This window comes from Numenius arquata, chromosome 2 (genome assembly GCF_964106895.1).
Source record: "Numenius arquata chromosome 2, bNumArq3.hap1.1, whole genome shotgun sequence".
NCBI classification, from domain to species: Eukaryota; Metazoa; Chordata; class Aves; order Charadriiformes; family Scolopacidae; genus Numenius; species Numenius arquata.
The window spans coordinates 23,728,718-23,750,953 of NC_133577.1; the positions used below are offsets into that span (position 1 = coordinate 23,728,718).

General features: G+C 49.5%; 1 protein-coding gene across 1 annotated transcript in view; it reads left to right on the top strand.

Moving 5' to 3' along the window:
- Positions 1–22,236, top strand: part of SLC35F3 (solute carrier family 35 member F3) — a 177,662-nt gene that overhangs the window by 146,273 nt on the left and 9,153 nt on the right. The window contains exon 4 of the mRNA XM_074168670.1: positions 19,155–19,374. Coding sequence (XP_074024771.1) covers positions 19,155–19,374 — 220 coding nt within the window. The remainder of the gene's footprint in view (positions 1–19,154; positions 19,375–22,236) is intronic.

Below are 22,236 nucleotides of genomic sequence, written 5' to 3' on the forward strand. Positions count from 1 at the left end.
GTCAATGACATGGTATCTGAGCATCTAAATGTAAGAAAACTCTTTAACAGGCTCTATTCCAGACACTTTATTAAAGCCATTACCAGAGGCACATCAAAATGTAATAAACACAGAAGCAGATAATGGTCAGAACATTTCTAGCATGAAATGAATCACAAATCATGAAATGCATGATCTAGTCCGATTAAGGGAAATGCGGGTTAAAAGTGTAATTTTCATTTGGCAGTTTCAAATGTCACAGTCACATTTCTGAGACAAATCCAGATACCATGTTCCTGAGTCACCTCAAGTTTACTGTCAGCAGTCAGTCTCTGCCACTTAAAACGTCTCACAAGTCTTCCAGGTGCTCTCACTAGACAGCGTATCTCCAGTCTGGATAATCCTGACCCTCTGTCTGCTCTGCTAGTTCCCAGACAGTAGTGATCCTGTTCTCTCTCCAGACATGTAGTCCTAGTGAATCCTGGCACCATCATGGCACCCAGTATGGATAGTATGGATGGTTCCTTGTCACAGGAAGAGGTGCTCAACTTGACAGGGCTGGGTGGCAGACTGGGCACATGCAGCACGCTCCCCAAGGCTGGCAAAATCCAAGCTGAGCTGAGCAGATGATCAGGAGTTTATCACAGTGGTTTATCTCATTCTGTCAATTACAACAGAGCTGTACTTTGGCTCTGCATTTACACCAAAGTGGTTCAGATAACTTTAATTAATGAAATGGTAATTTATTCTCACTGCTCCTGAACTGCGGGGAGCTAAGCTTGTCTTACAGGCTGAGTGAGAGTGCACTGTGAATGCATCCAAGGTGGATGAAGCAGAAGAGCAGGGAGAGAAAGACAAGAAAGTGGCAGGGTGTCCCAGGGGAAGGATTTCTTCACGTGTGCTGTGTCCCCAGCGCCTCCACCACTGGCAGCTGCTGGAGACAGGACAGGGCTTGGCTGGACCCAGGCTGGTAATTCCTGTGTGGTCCAGGTCCATCCTGGAATCCTGAGTGAATGCATCACTGACACAGACCAGGCAGAGGGGAAGGCTTACGCTGTATTATTATTTCAATAATTTTGATGCTGAAGACAGGAGTACAGCATGTGGACCGGCAGATGGGTTTTCCAATTCGTTAACTCAGGAGTTATGCATCGTTTTCCAAAAAGTTCCTGTGTTATTACTGTTGCAGATGAGGACTCCTTTCTGGCTGCCAGTCTTTCACAGTAAATCAGTACCTTCAGTGATGACTGGGTTGAAAGCCTAATTTGTGAATTCACAGCCAAGATCAGGACGGTGCATTAGATGCTAGTGAGGCACCAGCTTGCTCCTCATCAGGGCAGTTTTCAAAGTGCTTCTCTGAACAGAACTGTTTTCTTTGCACTGAGGATCACAAAAAGCAGAGCCAAAAGAAACTGTTTAGTAGGCAATAAAAATATAAAAGAAAAAGAACAAGTACATAAAAAATGTCACTAGGAAGGAAAGCAGTGTGTGCTGTAACAGCCTGATCCAAACCACACTGACATTCCCCCCCCACATGCATGGTAATGACAAGACCCTATTGCTTTGTGTTTTCCTAATTCTGTGGCACCAGACACTGGCCAGAGATTTTTGTTGCTCCACCATCTCTTACTGACTAAGAGTAAAACCTTAAAAATACTAAATATTTCATATAAATAATTTAACATTTTTAAAACACAGATCAGCTCTGTGAAGCACACTATCTGTGGAAGGCTTCAGATTCGAAGCAAATTTCTTTCTGGCCTCTGAAGAACTGCTACAGTATCCCATCCAAACACATAAAAAATAATAGCTAGCGTACCATTCAGAGGGGTGCTCGTGGCTTCCAGCAGTTTTTATTCACAAGCACTTTTTTGCTCCACCATCTCAACTTTGAGTCTGTTTTTTAAATTTGGCAAATCTGAAACCTCCTTAAGTTCTGGTTCCTTCAATTCCTGACTGTCTCTCACCACTCTTCTCATTTTTGGTCTTTCCAGGGACTTCAAATAGATCTCATTTTCTTCGAACCTCTAAGCAGCATAATCACCTCAGTGCCATAATCTCTTTGTTTACTTGTAGAATGAATCAATTTCTATCTGATCTCTCTCTCCCGTTATATTTTTTCTCTCTTCTTTTTAATATCACGCTTGCTTTACTTCATTCTGAATGAAGCGATTGAGGGTTAATAACCCCATTAGGTATTTATGTTCTTATTTTGTCTCTAATGAGGATGTTGGCTGAAAAGTTCAGAGTAGGATATTGACAGCAGCTGGAAGAAAAGTCAACACCAATGTGGCTGCTCTAATAGCCAACAGTGGGGGCACAAGGGTGACCCACGTATGTGCCACTCCACACTTCCAGTAGAAACTGGGGAGGCAAACAGAGCTACACCATTGTGGAATTCAGATGAGCATAAGATTTAATAGCCTTGGCAGCTGACACCGGTTTTAAAGACCTGATCCATCCAGTACAACAATACACATAGCGGGGTCACTGCAGCTCTTTGAATCTGGGGTAATTGTTTGCTATTGGTCCAGCTTCTGGACCCCAAGTTCACATCAGCATCAGCAGGCAGGGCTCTGCTGGAGTTTGTCATTCCTGCACAGCTGGGGGGCATCTGCATCTGTTGCTATCTAATGGACTGCTTCGTAGCTCTCCTCTCTCACTGGCCCCATCCCAGAGGAAATGCGTATGGACACGTGGCTGCAAATGGCAGATCTCTGGAGACACCTTTTTACTCCCTGCACATATCCAGCCCATAGGCAGCTCTTTCTCCCATGCAAATGACACAGCTTTCAGGAAGAGAAGGGGCCGTAGCTCCTTTGGAAACAGAGGCTGCTGGCTTCAGCAGAGGAGAGGCAAAGGTTGAGAGAACTACGAGGATGTAGGTCCCTCAGAGTGCAAAAAGACTGAAAGACAAATGTGGCTTACATCCATCTTCTGGACCTACCACCGGTGCTCAGAAAGAAAATTAAGTTGATGCTCTCTACTCCATGTCTTGAGTCTGCAGAGAAAGTTTTGCTTTTACATAAGGTCCTCATGTAATGATGCCTGTAATTTTACAGACTTCTTTGTAACTCTGAAAAGCCGGGAGAGACAAGGCTCCTGAACTGGCATGTGCATGATCTCTCTAGCAGAGTTAGGTTTGTGGTTTCTTTTAATATTTCCTCCTATAGGTCTTATTTATGAAGATAACTATAAACTGTATTGTAAGGCTATGGAGGAACAACTGTCCTACCTCAAGACATAGTTCTTTGTTGGCTATGAAGCTTGGGTCAGCAGTGCCTTTTATGCAGTCACATTGAAGTGTTGCTAAGGGATAGTATCAAGGGTCATTAATAGATGGGGGAGACAATTATTTTCTTTTTCCAGGAGGCATTTTGAAATTTCAGAACAAATCTTGTTCCAAGTGGATGAAAGGTGAAATCCAAGAACATCCATCCAAACAAGGGAAATGAAAATAAAACCACCTTTCAACTAAAATATTTTCTTGCCTATTCTTTTTTAATATTTTCTGCTGATTCGGATCACTTCCATTATTTTCCACTATAGACTTAGAGAATACTCATTTGTAATTAAAAAGTCAGATTTCACTTAAAATGTTCAAAAAGAACAATTTCAAAACCTCTTTCAGTATTTTTTGTAAGTTTTAACCTGTACCCTTCTTCAGACACTTCTGTTCCAGCGGATAAGCATTTTCTTTCACTGCAAATGGAATGAAAATAAAAATTTACAGCTTTTTGACCAACATTTGTAGAACATGTCCTCAAAGACCCAAGCCTCACAAGTTCCTCCTGCTCTTTACTGGGGCTGTATCTACCTAACTCTTCATGAGCCAGTCTCTTGGAGTTCCAGCTGCTATGGCTCCATTTCTGTGCTATCCAGTCCTTCTCTAAAGACACAGTGGGCGTCGGTATTTTTTACTTTGCCTGTTCACTGTTCAAACAAGAAAGTGCTCATACGGGGAGCCAAAAATTATGTATTTCTCTTGGATAGCAGGTAATTGATTTCCAAGCCATTCTCAGTTATTGTATACCACTTGAGAGACCCTAAATGTTGCAGTACCACAGAAGCCGTTCGATTTGTGTTACATATCACTCTGGTTTTACCAGGGCTTGCACAAAATTAATGCAGCCAGCAACAGCAACGTGTCAAAGAGCATGTTTTCTGAAGGACTAGCCTATTGGGACCAAGGTCAAAACAAGTAAAACTGTTTGGAAATATGAATCTCAGAAGTGCTGTACATCATATTTTATAACACCACCCTTTTGGCACCGTACTCATCAGCTGTACTCCTTCACTTCATGTGATGTAAGACTGCCGAGTTCCTCAGTCTCTCACAAGCTGCTTTTCAAAGATCGCCACGCTCTGAAGGGTATTGTTAAATCCAGCTCTGGGATGAGGGTAGCATCTACTCCCATCACAGTGTCTCAAGACCTCCTCACTCCACTTCCATGGGTTGTCCAGGACCCGCTCCCCTCCCTGCTGTGCCGCTGTGCTTGGGATGACATTGCTGAAGGGCAGAGAGTAAGGGAGTACAGGACAGAGTGCTCTGGTTTTGTGTTAAATGGACATCAGCAGTGCAATTAAAAAGGCAAACAGACTTCAAACAGAAAAGATTCACCTGTTCTTGATACAAGGTTCTCTAAAAATGATGACAACTGCAAATACAAGTATTTAGAAAAGATTATTTCCTTTCTATATCCCAGTTTATTTAATGCATCTAGGGGCAATTTGTGCGTCGTAAATGTCAGCTTCTCTGTTATGTCAGCGAGCTCTCGGCTTTCTTTTTTTGTATAACTTTCTTTTCATTGACTGGCTGCCAAGTTGATGGTGTCTCTTTCGGTATCTCCTGACTCACATGCCTTCCTGTTCCCAGCTGTCCCAGTATCCTGTCACGGTGCTGAATGATTAGTATTTAGGCTGTGAAGTTGACTTATCTCCCTCGTTTTCTTTATTACAGCTTGATGCTGCTACAGAGTGAGGATTTACTGAGCCAATGGTTTATGCACACATCCTAAGGCTGGCATCGCCAGCAAGAAGGGCCATGGGCTGGCAGGGCTTTGCCCAGCTGGAGCTGTATCTCCCTGCAGAGCCTTTGTGAGAATCCATAGGCATAAAGATCCAAAGTAAACATGCATGTGAGTGTATGTATGTATGTATGTATATGTATTTTATATATATATTCCAACATACATATGGGTTTCAGTAGTATCTCTCTCAGGGTGTTTGTGTAGCCAGTGTTACCACTGAGACATTTCTCTCCTTCTTGTGTTGCCCCTTGTTGTCTTCCTCTTTCCCTCTCCTAAGATGCAACAACACTGTTCCCCCTCCTGTCAGCACTCTGCCTCTAAATTAACAGATACGAAACCCCTCCATTTCCAGAAGCTGAGACATCAGCCATTATAAAAGCATTTTATTCTTACATAGTTTTTTGCCTGCCTGTACCAACCGCTACAAAAATCCGATTCACAAGAGGCCAGCTGGCCAGCTTCTCCTCAAAGTTTCATTTTGACTATTCCAAAAAGTAGTAAGTGGTTCAGGTCACATCAGGCCAAGCTTAAGGTATCCACAAGCGGTCGCTGCACAGTTTCAGACTCTGCAGGCCTTTCACACCCAGAACATCCACTGACGTCAATGGAAATTTTGGATGATGACAGAGAGCAGTGACGATGTTGACTCCGGCAGTGAAAGCCTTGAGAGCCTAATGTTTAGGTTTTCTCTGCCTTAGTTTGTATATGCTGTCCCTCACCACATGCTGAGTGCCGCACAACAGCCCTGGGAAATAACAGGGAGCCTGTACCCTCTCGCCCCGCTGTAGAGCAGAGGGGGGACAGGCTGGCTGGGTGGCTTGGCCATGCTCACATGGGGTAATTTTGATAGATCATCACCACAGACTGCAAATTCAGTCTCCTAACGCCCTTTCCAGCACTTTCCCTGGGAGACTTTTCACCTGCCCAGTAACTGAGGAGTTGTACCATTGCTTGAGGTGCCTCTCCAAACTGCTGGCACCTGCAGGGAATTCCCTAGTCTGCTTAGGTAACATAGAACCATAGAGTTGTCTGGGTTGGAAAGGACCTTTAAGATCATCTGGTCCAACCATCAGCCTAATTCTGATAACAAACCATCACTAAACCATGTCACTCAGCACTATGTCAACCTGTCTTTTAAATACCTCCAGGGATGGTGCCTCAACCGCTTCCCTGGGCAGCCCATTCCAATGCTTAATAACCCTTTCAGTGTAAAAATTTCCCCTAATATCCAATCTGAACATTGTTTTTAACATTTAACATTAAAAACAATGTGGGTTTGCAGTTTGGGTGTGGTTTTTTTAAAAGAAAAAAATCGATTAACTTACCTTTTAAAAGCCAACATTAGCAAACACGTTCATGTGAGAGCCTGGGCCATGCAGGACACAAGTTATGTGTGACTTTGGTGCTTGTGCATCCCCCAGATGCAGCCCCTGCTCCTCAGCCACGTTGGGTGAGGGAAGGAGCCCTGCGGCAGCTCCTCTGACAGCTGGGGTGCCCTTCCCAAAAACTGGGGTGGGCTGGGGAGTCTGGGGCACACTGGAGCAGGGCTGCACTGCCCTGATCCCTGCCCAGGGGGAAAACTGGGACCGTAGAGGCCAGAAGCTTTCCCTCAGGGTGATGAGAGGCTTTCCCTCAGGCTGGCGGCGCTGCTGGCACCTGGCAGCAGCAGCACGGAGCGGCTGCAGAGCGGAGCCCTGCGGGGTTTTTGCATTTCGACTGCGTAGGATAAAAGTGAGAAGCAAGAGCCTCTCCAGGGGAGCGGTCCCTCTGGAGACCCAACAGTCCCGGGCCACTTCTACCTGACATGACCGGTGCAGGGGGAATTCCTCAGGAATGCCTGAACTCAGCACTCAGTCGGTGTCCTGTTTTGGAAGATGGCAGTCATTAGGTGCATGGCATAAGCAGGAATGGTCCTGCTGGAGTCAGGCTCACCAGCCGCTCTGCTGGGCTGGAAATACTTGCAAGGGGCAGGAACATCCCGGCTGTGTCCTTGTGCCCCTTGAATGGGCGCATGGTCTTCCCTGGCCTCATCACTCCTTGGTGAACCCAGGAGGAGGACAAGGTGATGCAGCGCCATCTTTAACCAGCAATGGTCATTTTCAAAATGGATGGCCAGCTGCAATCACAATGCTAATTAGATTTGAAGAATCAATGGGGTGTTTGCTGCACGTAGGAAGGCGGTTTTAAGGGCAAAGTTACAGATCCCTGTTAGGAATTCCCCGTTTCACTGTTGGGCTTTTTTGAGCTCTTGAGTAAATGCTGTCTGGCAACTCGCTGCTGCTCATTTTGTCAGTTTGTTCCATAACTCCTTAAGGATCGTCACCAGCTCCAATGCAGCTCACTAACTGCTCTGCACTCTCTGCCTGCGCGTGGCCTTACCTGGCGCTGCCAGAGCTGACACTCCTTTCTCTTTACTCAGTTTGGGCAGGACGGCAACTCCCAGCGTAACCTCCATCCCTCACACCCTGCCCTGCAAATGGGCCAGTTCCCTCTCGCCCATCCTCCAGCCCTGCCCCAAACACAGCAGGAACCAGCCCTCTGCTCCCACCACAGGCATGCCAGTAAACCTCAGCCACCTGTGAAGCTTTCATTCCCCTTGCTGCCCCTTCCAGCAGCCCACCAGAGGATTTAAGGCCGATCCTGTGTGCTATACCAGACCAAGTCAAGGGTTGCATCTCCTCATGGGCTCAGTAATCAGTCGCAATCTTTGAGCATGACTAAAAAGCTCATCTCTACGTCCAAGTGTAGTATCTGCCTGGTCTGTGGGTGTTTGGGGATTGCATATAGCAAGAGTATTACATTTTATTTGTATAATGCCACTTATCTGGGGTTGTTCAGCTTGGAGAAGAGAAGGCTCCAGGGAGACCTTATAGTAGGCTCCCAGTACCTGAATGGGGCCTACAGGAGAGATGGGGAGGGACTCTTTATCAGGGAGAGTAGCGATAGGACAAGGGGTAATGGTTTTAAACTGAAAGAGGGGAGATTTAGATCAGATATAAGGAAGAAATTCTTTACTTTGAGGGTGGTGAGGCACTGGAACAGGTTGCCCAGAGAAGTTGCGGATGCTCCATCCCTCAAAGTGTTCAAGGCCAGGTTGGATGGGGTTTTGAGCAACCTGGTGTAGTGGGAGGTGTCCCTGCCGATGACAGGGGGGTTGGAACTCAATGATCTTTAAGGTCCCTTCCAACCCGAACCATTCTATGATTCTATGATTATCCAGAAGAGTATAAAGTAACGCAGGCTCGGGGTACCTCTAAGGTGTAAAGGCAGAAAATGCTGGATAATGCACCATGTGATAACTTCAGCTGTCTGATCGCTGAGTGCATGTTGTCACACTAAAAGCTGCTTCTTGCCAGCAATACTTGCTGCATTTTCCAAAATGGCACATCCCTTCTGGCCTGATGGAATACCTACAGATGCCAGCCTGCCCCACGCAGCAAGCTGAAGGGGGACTTCAGAGGGACCATCTTGTCGCTGCGATAAGACACCCCGGAGTGAGCTCAGCTCGCTCTGGTGCTCGTGGCCAGATGTGGCTCTGTGGGAAATCTGTTGCAGTGTCTGCTCGCACTGCTACAGCCGGTGCTCCTCCTCCAAAGTATCGGCAGTGCAGTAGTGCTGCTGCGCAACTTTGCCTCCTCCTTAACGCTTTCCCTCATGTCCTGTTAGAAGTGGCTGGTGGTCCTGCTCCCACGACAAACAACCTGGATGCAAAATTCTGCAGTATGTTCGGGTGCGAATTTAAATTAAATATTCATCTTAATGCGATCCGCTTCCTACAGCCTTTGCTGCAGTCATGTATGTAAAAGCTGTAGAGTGTATCCCAGAACTGCTGCTCCCTTCACTTAAAATGGATGGGGGCACGCTGAAGAGGTTTAGTGCCCCAGGCACAGCAAATTTTGGGGTGGAGGACCATCCCACAGGGGAGGCTGCAGACTTTTCCATGTGCTTCCGCAGCCCGAGTCTCCCACCCCAGGGGAGCTTTGCTAAGGGAGTTTACAGTAAGTGAATTTTCCCTGTGGTTTGGTCTTGTTCTTTTAAACTTTTTTTTTTTTTTAATGTTAGTTTAAACAGCTTCTCATTAAGGCTTCTGAGCATGTGCTAAGGCTTGTCTTGGAAATGTGTATTCAGGTGGTTTGTAAGATTTGTATTATTTGCTTCTTTTGGAGCCATTCTGGTGTATTATGTAAATCCATAGCTAAGCATTTCCTGGGACCATTTATTGTGCAAACGCCTAGTTTGGCACGTGTACAGCGCTGAGCAAAACCAATTGCTTCTGTCTCTCTAGTTCAGTGAAGAAAGATCAGCCTGGAGATTTTTTGTTTCATTTAAGATAATTTTCTTATTTCGTTGCCTATCAGAATGAGTTTTCTGCAAATGAGCTGGAAACTCCCGGAATAGATAGAAGTTTCAAGGCAGACCACCAGCCCCAAATCATGTGTAGAAACAGAAATGTTCAACAGCATTTAGAAATTTAGAAATGTCACTGTACCCTGCATTGACTTCTGTGGTCATTTCTTGCATTTGATAAAAGGCTTACAGAAAAATATTATGGGCCGATGGGTATTAACAAGCTATAGGACTATTTTAGATAATGTCCATTTCTGAAAAACCACTTAATACTTTGGTCAGTTATTTTTCAGCTCATGTAATCAGGTAGGTTTGGTGTCAAGCCCCAGATCTACCTCTTGCTTTAAGCTTCAATTCAGGCCTTTTTCGCTGTTCTGGCTCTGCACGAATTCACCCCCAGAGCTGAGGAAAGCAGGCGTGAGGTACCTGACACCCAGAAATTCTCCAGTTCTCCATCCTTTCTTAGTTTCAGGGTTTGGTGTTCCCTGGCCAGGTTATTGCATCTCTCCCTCCTGCAAGCTCAGTGGGAGGGGTTCAGTTTGCAGGCTTGCCCCCACCCAAAGTCTCCAAGCTCCCTCCCCAGGGTTAGTGCCAGCCCCAGCTGGAAGGTCAGAAGAGGCACAGAGCTCCTGACGGGCACCATCAGCTGCAGCTCACAGGTCTCATCAGGGGTGGAACAAGCTGTAGGGGGTCATGGCAGGACCTGCCACCCTGCAGTCCCGCTGAAGGAAGCCCCCAGTTACTTGGAGCTGGAAGTAGGCAGCAGCGCCCCATCTCCCACCTCTGGAGCTGGAAATAAACGAAGTTGGAAATAAATGTTTTGAATTATACATTGTGGCAGAGCATCATGTTGTGCCACTGAACTCTGCTAGCAGAAGGGAACGTAAAAGCCATATCCACTTGGGGGAGAAAGCCACACCGACAGCGTTGCCCCCTCTCAGGTGGTCCGATGCTGGTGACCATGGGGCCATATCCAGCCCTAAACCCACTGTGCGAGCAGCACTCACACCCCACGGCAGGTCCCTCTGCCACCTTCCCACAGCTGGGCTTGGGGCTAGAACACAGCCCTGCAACCCACTCAGCTTTTCAGCTGGGGCCCCCCGCCAGCGAGGGCCCCCAGCAGAAGGAGGGACAGCATGGGAGGACGGATCCCTGCTGGGGCACGGCGGGGAGGGGTGAAATCCTTACTGTGGTGGCCATGAGCGGATGCACTTGGCATGGACCTCGGCTGGGAGCAGCACGCTGGCATGACAGAGCACAGCACGGTCCATGAGTGACCTGCTGCTTGAATTTCCTGCTTTGTAAGATTTGTAGACATGCTCTCAAAATGACCTGACCCTGAAGACAGGAGCAATCAATTATAGAAACTTTTCCCTGTGAAATCAGCTGCAAAAATGGTGCTTTTATGACAGCCTGTCCTTTTTAAGGATAGGATGCTCCAAACTTGAGATTTTCTGACAGTAGCCAAGCATTTCTTCAGCTCTTCTCGGGCACAGATCTAGTAAAGGAAAAATGCCTGATCGTGGTAAATCACTCACTAAATGGCTTAATGTTGCCCCATCACCAGCCATTACCATGGGCTGTATTAGTTGAACAGCCAGGCATTTTCCAGGAAAAAAGGGACACCCTTTGTCTCTGAGTCCAGAAATCAGTGTCATCACCGGGGGGGTGATGTTACCTGCCGGGCTGCAGTCTCCCGTTAGGCAGGGTATAACGAGAGACCGAAGGGACAGGCTCTGCAGCCCTAGGTCAGTCCTCAGCACGGACAGACCGGGCTGGATAAGTACAGAGTGTCTCTGAGAAGTGACACGGCTGGTGCCCTGGCCCCGTCCTCTGGCTTAGTGGCCACGCTGAGGTGTGCCTCAGCAGGCAGTGCAGGCAGCAGGGTGGGCGAGGGGCAGCAGCACACCCAGGGCAGGTCTCAGACCTCTGCCCTGTGGAAGCCGAGGAGGAGCTTGTGCTCTCCCAGCACTGGGAAGCAGCTTTCCTGAGCTGCTCTGGGTGCACGGGAGAAAAGCTGGAGGCAGGGGCTTTTGTTGTAGGAGCCTCGGACCAGCTGGACAATAAAAGCCAGGGCAGGAATCCCGGGCACCTCTCTGCAAAGTGCTGAGGCTAGCGGATTTATTCGCAGCATTTTATGATCTGGGGCACACCACAGGAGCCTCCGTGCAACTGTTCTGCTGGCATGTGAACCTGCGGTGACTCAGGAAAAAGGCGCTCGGGGGCTGTCTTGATAAGTAACAGGAGTTGGCTATAAAATAAACATGCGGGAAAAGCAAATCCCCGTCTCTCCAAAGGTGCAGCCTACAGGCAGCCCTCATCCTGCCTCTTTCAAGTACCCTGGGACTTTGCCTCTCCATGCCCTAGCTTGCACATCTGTAAAATGGGTTTCATGACCTCACTCTTCTCTTGCACTGCTTTGACATCCACCCACCTGAGAGGCTGATTTTGTCATGATTGCCCTTCGGGTCAGCACTGGCTCAAGGGGGAGGAAAGTGGAGCTGGAGGCATGATCCTGTTTTCTGGGAAACGCATCGTGCTTGCAGAGCATTTTTGAGGACTATTTTGGTTTTATTCGTGTCTCTGATTTGCACAGCAGTCTTCTCCCTACCTCCACTTGAGGGATGCTGTGGCCCAAACAGGATGAATTATGAAAAAATGTCGTGGGATTTTTTTTTTCACTGGGAGATACTAAACTTGGTTTTAGTTTCCTCCCCTGGTTTTAACAGCCAGGGCACCTCATCTCACTTCTTTGCTTTTGCTCACTGCAACTGGTTTGTGAGTTCCCCCCGAAGATATGGCATGACATTTCAGTCCATGTCTCTTTTTTTGTACGTTGAATGGAAAATGTACGACTGTTAACAGCGCACCTGCAGATTATTTATCCATGCAGGCCTAACCAGTGCAGGGATTAGCAAAACATGTTTTGCCTGCCAATCTCTAATCAAGAGGCCAGAATCACTGGCGCGGTGGTGGCTTTGCTGTGCTCCAGGGAAGCGATGCTCACTCTGCTGAAAATCAAGAGCAATTTAGCCAAATTCAATTTGCAGGTACAGACCTTGGAAGGTCAAAGTAAGAAGCACAGCCTACAAAGAAAAAATACCACCCACTAGGAGCAACAGCAGATCCAAACCTGCTTTGCAGGCTTAGTATGAAGACTGCGACAATGAGAAAATTGTAACAAAAGTTAACAGCCTAGAAAGGAGAAATAAGCAGCTTGTGCAAAGTATTCCCTTAGGATGTGTATTCCTCCCAGATATTTTCTACTTTGCTGCATCTTTCCCAAAGATGTAATGGCAGCTTCAATGGTTTATTAACCTTTCTGGCATTGGTTTGTTCTGCAGTGAGTATCAAGAGACCAAACCCCTGGCCTGGGGAAACACACGATGTGTGCTTTTTTTAGTTCTTGTCAACCTTTCCTCTTCATAGGTGGGTTTTTTTTGCAAAATGGGAACAAAAAGCATTCCATTTGCACAAGGTTCAAAGCAGTGGAGAAACATCCCATCTACCTAGCAATGGTTAAAGATAAAACAGGCAGTGGAAGGTGAATAGTGTTAAACATATAACGGTGAACTCAGTGGGGGAAAAATGGAGCGTTACTGTCATATTTTATTTGCAAGTTTTATTTGACTGCAACACTTGCTTTCAATATGATTAACTCTTACTTAGCATGCAATTTTGGTGCTAACTACTTCTGATTTACTTCACTGGGGATGCTCAGTTCCAGTGATGGAGGTATTTTGCTAGTCGTCTTGTGCTGGAGACATGCCTAATGGGGCAGAGCTAATTTGCCATTTGCTGGGTTAATGAAGATACACACTAAAAAGATTATGAGGAAAAACAAGAACTAGTACATGAAAGATTAAGAAACCAGCAAACAATTTAGAGTAAAAACACAAGCAGTAACATCTCTATGCCTTAGGCTTTTCTGCAGTATCTTTCATCCCAGCACAGTTCCTGTAGTGCCGTAGCAGCTACGTGCCATTCCCAAGTGACATTACGCATTTCCATCAGGCCACGCTAAGTTGTCAGCACACCCTGTGACAAGCAGCAGGGGACCAGAATCCCCATTTGGGAGAGGGGACCGCTGGTACATCCAGCCTGGCCAGTGCCGGTCAGAACTTGCTGACTGTCACTGCGGGGAGCTTGTGCCACAGCGGCAGCAAGGCGGGTTAAGTCATGCCCTGTGGTGCCCACTGCTTTATTTTATACCTACAGGCAGGTTTCCATCTGTCCCTACTGCTGTCTTTCCATGCAGAGGATGACCTGAAAGTTGCTTCTGCTCACGGCTGGGCTTTATGCCAACCAGCCCAGTTTGCATCCTGAGGAAGAGAACAACCAGGCTGAGCATGTGCTCCTCCTCCTTCTCACCTGCACCATCCCGTTACCCCGACACGCAGCAAAGATGCCGGCTGCAGCATCTCCCTCAGCAACACCCCCCGGCGAGCACGTCCGCTGGGTAACATCTCTCTGGAACACTTCCCAGGGGCCACCTGTCACCAGGCTGCAGTTCTCTCAGTTCACATGCAGACCTCCTCCCAGCAGTGTAATCCTGTCTTTTAGTTCAGTCATGAGCCTTCAGACTGTCTGTGAACATGGATATGACACTTCTGAGCGGGAGCAAGCTTTTCTTTATTGCTGCTGCGGCAATTAAGCCAGTACGTTTCCCTTCCAGTATCCTTCCTTTGACATTTCCATTCCAGTCTTACACAGGCCTTTGCTGTTGCCCTGGCTAATGGCTTGCATTTATATTTTAAACCGAGGGCTGTGATTACAGTGGAACTCTAGCTCATGACGGCAGAATCAAGGAAAACAATGCAGGAAGCTAGTTTATCTGCAAAATATGGCATTATGCCCCGCAACACCAAAACTCCTTCCTGTCTGCTGCCGCCTTATCTGGAAACAGCCTGCAGTTGTAAGAATTTACTCCTCACATGGAGGGTTACACGGTTAAGGAGAGATCATCTCAGCAGGGTGGCTCTGCAGGATGTCTGTAGAGTGGCTTCCTTGCCCAGGAGGAGCCATGAGCAGCGTGACCCAGGGATGCACAGGGCCAGGGCACGCCTGAGCTTTGCATCAGCATTTCCCAATGGCCTCTCTGGCTGTTGTCCACACCGAAAGTCCCACTGCTCTGTGGGCAAAGCAGGGTGAGACCAGCAAACAAACTGTATCAGCAAAAGAGCAACGAGGCAGCTTTCATGTTGTGGTGGTAGGTGACACCAGCAGAACCTCTGGAAATGCAGGCAGAAGTAGGTTTGGTCAGTCTTTGATGACAATTTCTCTTTTAAGACAGAGGGTGGGGTTTCTCCTTCCAGACACGTGCTGGAGGTGCCGGTCTCTGTGCTCCTCAGTCTGAGGTCCCTTTTAGAGCTAAAGGAGAGAAATAAAGTAGCATCTCCCTGGGCTCAGCACCTCCTGAGGTGCTCAGGAATGTGCATCTCCAGTGACTCTGAACAGAGCCTGGGGTCCCAGCTCAAACATAAAAGGTTGCTTGTACATACCTAAAGGTCAGTGGGCAGAAGCTCCCCACTACCACGCTGTGTCCTTGGGACTCAGTGCTCTACCAGGTTATTAGAGCCACAGGCACACACATTCATCTCACAAAGAACTACCAGAGCATCTTCAGAGTCTCCTCCAGCTGGCTGTCTTAGAAATACATGGAAAATATACACTCTATGAGCAAATAAGGCTGCTTGCTGTTAACCCTGGCATTATTGAAGGTAGGCCAGAGGCTCTCACTCTTGTAGGTGTACGGCCCAGGAGGTCCTCGAAAGCTGTCCAGTGGGTCTAAGGGATGATGGGCAGCAGTGCATACTCCGTGTGAGTGGGGAGAGGGTGCCTGCAGAGGACCGTGACCAAGAGGGTCTGGTTGTGTGTACGCTCCACAACAGCCCCACTCGGCTCCAGTTGCTGGAAAACTCTGTCTGAGGGCAGGCACCGGGAGGACAGGGGAGTGCCTGGTTACAGGATCCCTTGCCTGCTTTCTGTGCAAAGCACACCTCCGGCACCTCTGCCCATTTTTAGCAAACAGCAGGGATTTAGTACCAGAGACAAACCCAACAGAGAGAAGAGCCTGCAGCCTCCAGGCATCTGGTAATCCTCCCTCTTCGCCCAGATGAGCTAGAGCTGGCTGTGCAGCAGCACCGGCTCACCGAAGCCTGAGTAAACTGAGGTAGAAATTGTATTTTATCCTGGAAATGAAAGAGCTTGGCTGCTGGCCCTGCCAGTCGACGCTGGAGGGGGCTGGTTGTCTCCCTGCCAGAGAGGTGTGCTTCCACAGCAGCTCTTCCACCATTACTGCACACTTGTCCCAGAAGGAGATACCTAATGCCATCTTCTTACTGACCCAGAAGCAGCCAGCTTGCTCTAGTGCGAGCAGAGGACTCCCTCCATGTCCTGTCCTGGGCAGGTAGACCTGCAAAGGTCTGTGTCCTGTAAAACCTCAAGGAACCGACCCCAGCTCCCTGTCTGCCCCGTGGATTTGGGAGACTTGGGGTCAGACCTTACACAAGGGTCCACAGTGCGGAGCTGGGCTTCAAAGGGCACCGAATGCTTTCAGACTGCCCTCCATGTAGGGTGGTTTTTGTCTGTCTTCAAAAGTAACATTTTCGTTAGCAGACAAGATTGTTAAAATATTCATAGGCAGGCTCTGCTGGCGCAGTCAGGCATGCCTGAAGCGCCACAGGACACAAGCTCTGTTTTTGCCAAAAAGTATCCATAAAACATCAGGATACTCATTGGGTACAATGTACCGTTGTGGGCAAAACCGAAATTACTGGACAGCAGGAGCAACCATGCCCAAAATGTTCTGTCAAAATATTTAAAGTTGCAGATTGTTTTTTCTGGAGTGATTTCGTCCCCCAACTGTTTTGGGATTGTGGTGTAGGTTATAGCACAGCCCTGTCTTGCTTCCTGTAACTGTTTATCTACTGTTAATCACTGACAACTCTCTTCATCGAACACTTCCTAGTACGGCTTCACAAGCTGCGTTATGGCACCAAGGAAAAATCAGTTTCCCTGATAAGCAGTAGCAAACCCGGGGAGACAATTAATTGTGAGGGGGTTGTTGTACACTATATAATCATACTGGTGCATGAAACATACCACGTTTCCCCTAATGCTCCTCAGACTTCACTGAAGATGCCACGTCCAAGAAAGCCATCTAACCCATCTTCTACCCCCCACAAATAGCCCGCAGTTCAGCAGTGCATATTTTTGGATGACGGCACTCGCTGCGCGTGTGGGTGCACATCTGGTAGCACCCTCCACAGCCCCAGGTGTCCTCGGGGAGAAGCTCCCTCACAGCCCGGGCTGGATGGGGAAACCTCTGCCATAAAGAGCTGGTCTACAAGAAGCAATTCAGACTTGGTGAAACCAGCCAAAAGAGCTAAAAGGAAGTTTTGTTGTATAGGCCAGTGAGACTCCCAAAGCGGGAAATGCAGCTCAGGGTCCTGATCCGTGCCAGGGCAAGGCTGCCCTTTGGGGCATCATGGCACTACACGGGGTGATTCAGGGTGGGGGTCAGTGCCAGACTGCACTACCATATGGATCCAGTGGCATCTGCTAGGCGAGGATCAGGCCCACAGTACAGGAAAAGCACATGTTTTTACTGTATATGAAATAGTAATACCCAAGTTTGTATGTGGGGAACAGATTTTTGGCAGGAGGAACTTTTTTCCTCCAAAATGGATGCCAACATAAATTCCATTTTAGTCCTTTCATTTGACTACTGCCTTCCTGTCCCTCTCATACTAATCTTACTTGATGTCATTTAATTTAATCTGTGCCTGTGGGTTTTTTTGTCTTCAGAGCATTAGACTGACTACCTGTGACACCCTGGCAGTCAAACCATCCCCAGTGTCTTGGGAAACAGGTTTAAGCTTCTCCTGAAGTTCAGGACTGGCTTTTTCAACGTCTCTCTGCATCCCCGTGCACTCTGTGTCCCCTGTGGCAAGCGGCTGGTACAGGCAGCGCTTCACAAGGCTGAAGGCCAGACTTGCACTGGGCATAGTGTCTGTGGAAGGGGAGAGTGGATCCAAGCCATGTGCTGAGCAAAGGTGGTGTGTGTTGGTGCTGTGCGCATCCCTGAACAGCCCTGCACGGTGCCGGCAGGTGGGAAGTCAGGCTGCGGTTTCTGGTGCAGAGGGGTAGCTCTCTTACTGTTACAGAGAGGCAGTTAACAGGTTTGACAGGGAATAGGCTGCTGCCAGCAGGTGATTTCATAGAGGACAAAGGACACTGATGTGCTGTCTGTGACACTGAGCGACACGATGCAGAACCATCTGCTCAGATGAAAGAGTCCGCGTACAACAGCCAAAGCTCAGGGTCATCACATCCAGAGATGGGTAAGTTCTGCACAGCCATGGCTTGGTACGAGAGACTGGCAGGCGAGAAAACCCAACAAACACAAAAAAATGTGTGTTTCCTCTACCCTGCAGCCTTGTACCTGCTGCAGCGGAGGAGGGTGTAGACAGACATAGACTTAGTGATGGGGGAAATCTGAAGAGGCTCGGAGCATGTCTAGGTTTCTTTAGGTAATCATCTGATACAGATCCATCTTCTGAGAAAGTGGATCAAAATCACACTTTCATCAGACTGCAAATAATGAGACTTACATGCCCAGTCTCGGGAAACAAACAGCTTGAAATTCAAGGCAGCAGTGAAAAGCTATTTGGCATTCATTGTCAGAGGAAAAATTAATTTTGCTCAAATTTTGTCAAAGCACCTCATTAAAGTACTTCAGGGCTCCGGGATTTTGCAGGTTTGAAAGCCAGCACAGCCAGGCCAGGCCAGGGCAGCACCACTGACTGCCCCCTTCAGCAGGCTGCAGGCTGTGCCCTGCACCTGGCAGCCGCTGCAGCGCTTCACTGCAATACTGCATTCCCCACGCACCAGCGTTATTGCGGCTCCAGCCCTGCCGCCCAGCAGAAGCCGCTTGCCCACAGGCTTCCCCTGGCAGAGCCTCCAGAGAGGAGACCCCGCAGCCCCATCCCAGCCCTCACCCGCTGCCTCCCCAGAGCCATGCCAGCCAGGCCAGGCTGCACCCGTCACCTCCCGTCCCCTTTTGCCCGCCAGTGCCTCCGGGACACAAATAAACCGCTGGTGTTTCCTTTTCTCACACCAGGGCCGTACCTGCAGCATCCCCAGCCCTTGCTGTACACCTGAGCTCCTGGCTCCATGCTGCTGCTCCAACTGGCCCAGCATGTCCCCAGGTGCCACGTCCCGGTGCATGTCCTCGCCCCAGCAGGAGTGGGCAGCTGCCAGCCCAGCTCCTGCTGCTATTCCTGCTGCTGCACTGGGGGCTTGAGCCAGCTGCCACCCCTTGGGTAGAAAACCCCCAAATTGATCTCCTTTGAGGCTCCTTCCAAGCCCTGTGTAGCAGATGGCAGATGGGCACTGGGGTCCCATAGCTGCGGCAAGAGCAGGGAGCAAGGGGCTTTGCTACCAGCCCTGGCGCCTCAGCATCCTGCTGCCCAGAGGGGTGAAAAGAGGAGGATGGCCCCATGCTGTTTCAAGATGTCCACTGGGAAGCTGCTCATGGCAAGGGCGAAATTTCACCTCCTGGCATCACCTCTCCCCTCGCTCTTTCCTTGCTGTCCCTCCCATGTTTGCAGGCCCGACGTGTTCATACAGCTGTTGCAACTTGCTGGAACTTGTTTGCCTTCTCCCCTTTATAAGGTGTGTGCCCCTCTTTCCCCAAAGGAGAAGAAGAGGAGCAAGAAAGAAAAGAAGTCCGTATGTTTGCTTCGGACTCTGACTGGCTTGTGTAATAATGCTGCCTTTCTCTCCTTGTTTTAGGGAGTGCTGCCGCTTTTTTGGAGACAATGGCTTGACTTTGAAGGTATTTTTTACCAAGGCAGCACCCTTTGGTGTTCTTTGGACACTCACAAACTACCTTTACTTACATGCAATAAAGAAAATAAACACTACGGATGTCTCCGTGTTGTTCTGCTGCAACAAAGCTTTTGTGTTCTTGCTTTCATGGATCGTTCTGAGGGACAGGTTCATGGGAGTGAGGGTAAGTGACTCCTTATCTCTGTCTTCCTCCTTCCCCCTCCCCCTTCTGCCTTTCCTTTTCCCCTTCCCTCCCGCCGGCCGAGTCGAGCAGCAACCCGTGCAGATGGCCAAGCAGGTGCAGAAATCCTTGCAGAGCAGGGACACATCCTTCCCTGCAGCCTGCCCTGGTGCCCGCAAACTCCCAGAGCCCCCAGTCTCCCTCTCTGCATTTTCCTTCTGAAAAGAGGTTACTTGCCCTAGAGCATGGCATGAAGGGTAGCTGCTATCTCCATGTTGCTGTGGCCATGCATCAGCTTTTGCCTGCCCCTTCCGAGTGACACTTCCCAGGCTGTGGCACCAGACCTGGTTGTTTCTAACCGCACATTGCTGCAAGCCCCGGCTGCACGCAGCTCTGGTCCTGACCTGTGAATTTAATGGGTCCTCACCTCTCTGACACGCAACCACAGGCTTGCGGGGTGGCACAGTTATCCTTTGCCCTCACTTCAGTCAGCAGCGGCTGCAGGGAGGAGAGCTGGGCTACCCTTCCCCACCTGTGGCCGAAGCATGTGTGTGTGTCACTGGTGGAGGATCAGTGCGATGCCAGTGCATGGGGACTTGCGTCTGGACAGCAGCTACGGGCAGGGGGCTAGGCACTGTGGCAGCAGGCCTGCTCCCCCAGGGCTGCTCTCCTGCTGGCATCCCAGATGTTTGCTTACACCCTTAGTCCTACACCCCATGTGAACGCCGGCTCCATAGGACAGGGGCTATCAGAAATCCCCGCAGCTCCCTGCTGACCCTGCTGCCATTTTGGTGGCCCTCAGCATGCAGTGTCTTCTGGCAGCAGAGCTGGCCAAGTGGGTAACCCACCACCCCCGGGCCAAGGGCATCCTGCCAGGGTCAGGAGTAACTGCAAGGAAAAGGCACCAGTAGGTCCCTCCTGCCTTGCTGCACCAGCAGACACTTATTAACAGCAATAATGGTAATGATACCTACTTTCTGCCTGCCATTTGAGAAGCTCTCTGCTCACCCACCTGGGCAATGCTTTCAGTGTTCAGAAGAGGGTTCTTAGTCCTTGCTGCATGGAGCAACCGAGAGTTAACTTTTCGGGAAGTGTTCCTCTCCGGCAGGAGAGCTTGGCCAGCCTTGAGGTGGTGGCAGCCAACAGGCTGCTCAGGGAATTGTTGCAAAATGTACCTGCCAAAAGCTTGGTCTGGCCAGCTGGTGTCTGCACTTGCCCACCCATCTGCTCAGGTAGCTGTACCCTGAAAACAAATTAACTGGGATTTTTGAGTACAGAAGTCAGGGTATCCTGAAATGATCCTGGAGGCCGGGAAGTGTCACTGTTGTCATAGCTGGACGTGCTGGCCATTTTGATGGTAGAGAAAGGTAGAAGGTAGAGAAAATGGTAGAGAATGGTAGAGAATGGTAGAGAAGGTAGAGAAAAACACTATATTTTTGTGGTCTTCAGCCATCTGGTGGCACTGTCAGCTGCAGTGCTGGTGGGACAGTAGGAGAGGAGGTCTGTAGAGGGGTGACCACTGGTCTCCAGTGTGTGCTGCTTGCTTCTTGGTATGCACATGCCATCTCTCACTGCTGGATATGGCTGTGGTCTGAGGGGAGAGAAGCTGACCTGCATGGAGGGATACCCACACCGGCACACACACGCTGGAGTAGAGGCGCTTCTCATCCTCTCCTGCATGCATGGCCATGCATGAAGAGCCAGGGTGATCAAACCCTCTCCAGTAGCTTCCTGGCCAGGGTAGGTTTTGTGTCATGGCAGGTGATGTGCTGGAGGACAAATCTTGCTCTGGATCCCCCCCTTCCCAAAAGGGCAGAAGTAGTGGAGGGAGCAGGAAAGCAGACCTGAGTGGTGGTCTCAGCCATGTCCAGCTGTCCTTCATTTCTTATCAGCACTGCCTTGAGAAACACTGACTCGCTTGAAACCCAGCAGTAATGAAGCAGAGACTCAGAACAGGGACAAGGGCGATGGAGGCTGCGTGGTGCTCCTGACACATGTCCCAGCCCCTCACCATGGCACCTGGCACTGGGAAGGCGTGGCAAGGGTTGCTCCCTGAGAAGCCACCTCCATCCCAAGGAGGAAAATGGCCATCTCACTCCAGTGATGGGCTAGCAAGGGGTCTGGGCGCAGGGGGAAGAGGCTTACAGGAGGACTGGGCTATTCGCTCTTGGGCAGATGTGGCATCCTGACTGGTGACAAAATAGGAGTGAGGAGATGCTTGTCTCTAGAGACTGGCAGGGCATGGGGCAGCACAGCAGTCCTGCTGCCCAGCTTCGTTTGCCACCATGGGAGCACTGGGGATGCTTCTGTCTGCAGAGGGAGGTAGCGTGGAGTCTCCTGGTGAGATGCAATTTCTTCCCTCTTATCTCCCTTTTCTGTACAGCCCATGTGAAAAACAGCAGAGATGGAGGGTGGCACTGCCTGGCGTTCTCAGGGATAGCCTTGGGATGAGCCCCAAGACAAAGCCTTCTTCCTGGGGCTGGCAATCAGGAGGAGGGACAGCTGCTGGGGCTTCTCTGGCAGCAACCTAGGGACTGCCAGCCAGCACACAGCCCAGCCCCAAAGCTCACCATCCCTCGGGGCCATGCTGTGTGAGAGCTGCTGACCCTTCTAGAAGCACCCTCTGAGAGAGTACTTGGCAGCCGAGGCTGCAATGGGGGGCAGTGCCTCGCCCTGTGGTGAGCAGGAGCCCTCCCATGCTCCTACTCCATCTCCCTGGCAGCGCAGCAGGATGGATAGTGCCACAGCAAAGCTCTGACCACATGTTTGGGTGTCCCTGTTCACACCTGCTGCAGGAGAAGCTAGGTGAGACAGGCAGCATCTCAGTGGGGTTTAAGCATGTACAAGTATCCTGCTTGGCCTTCA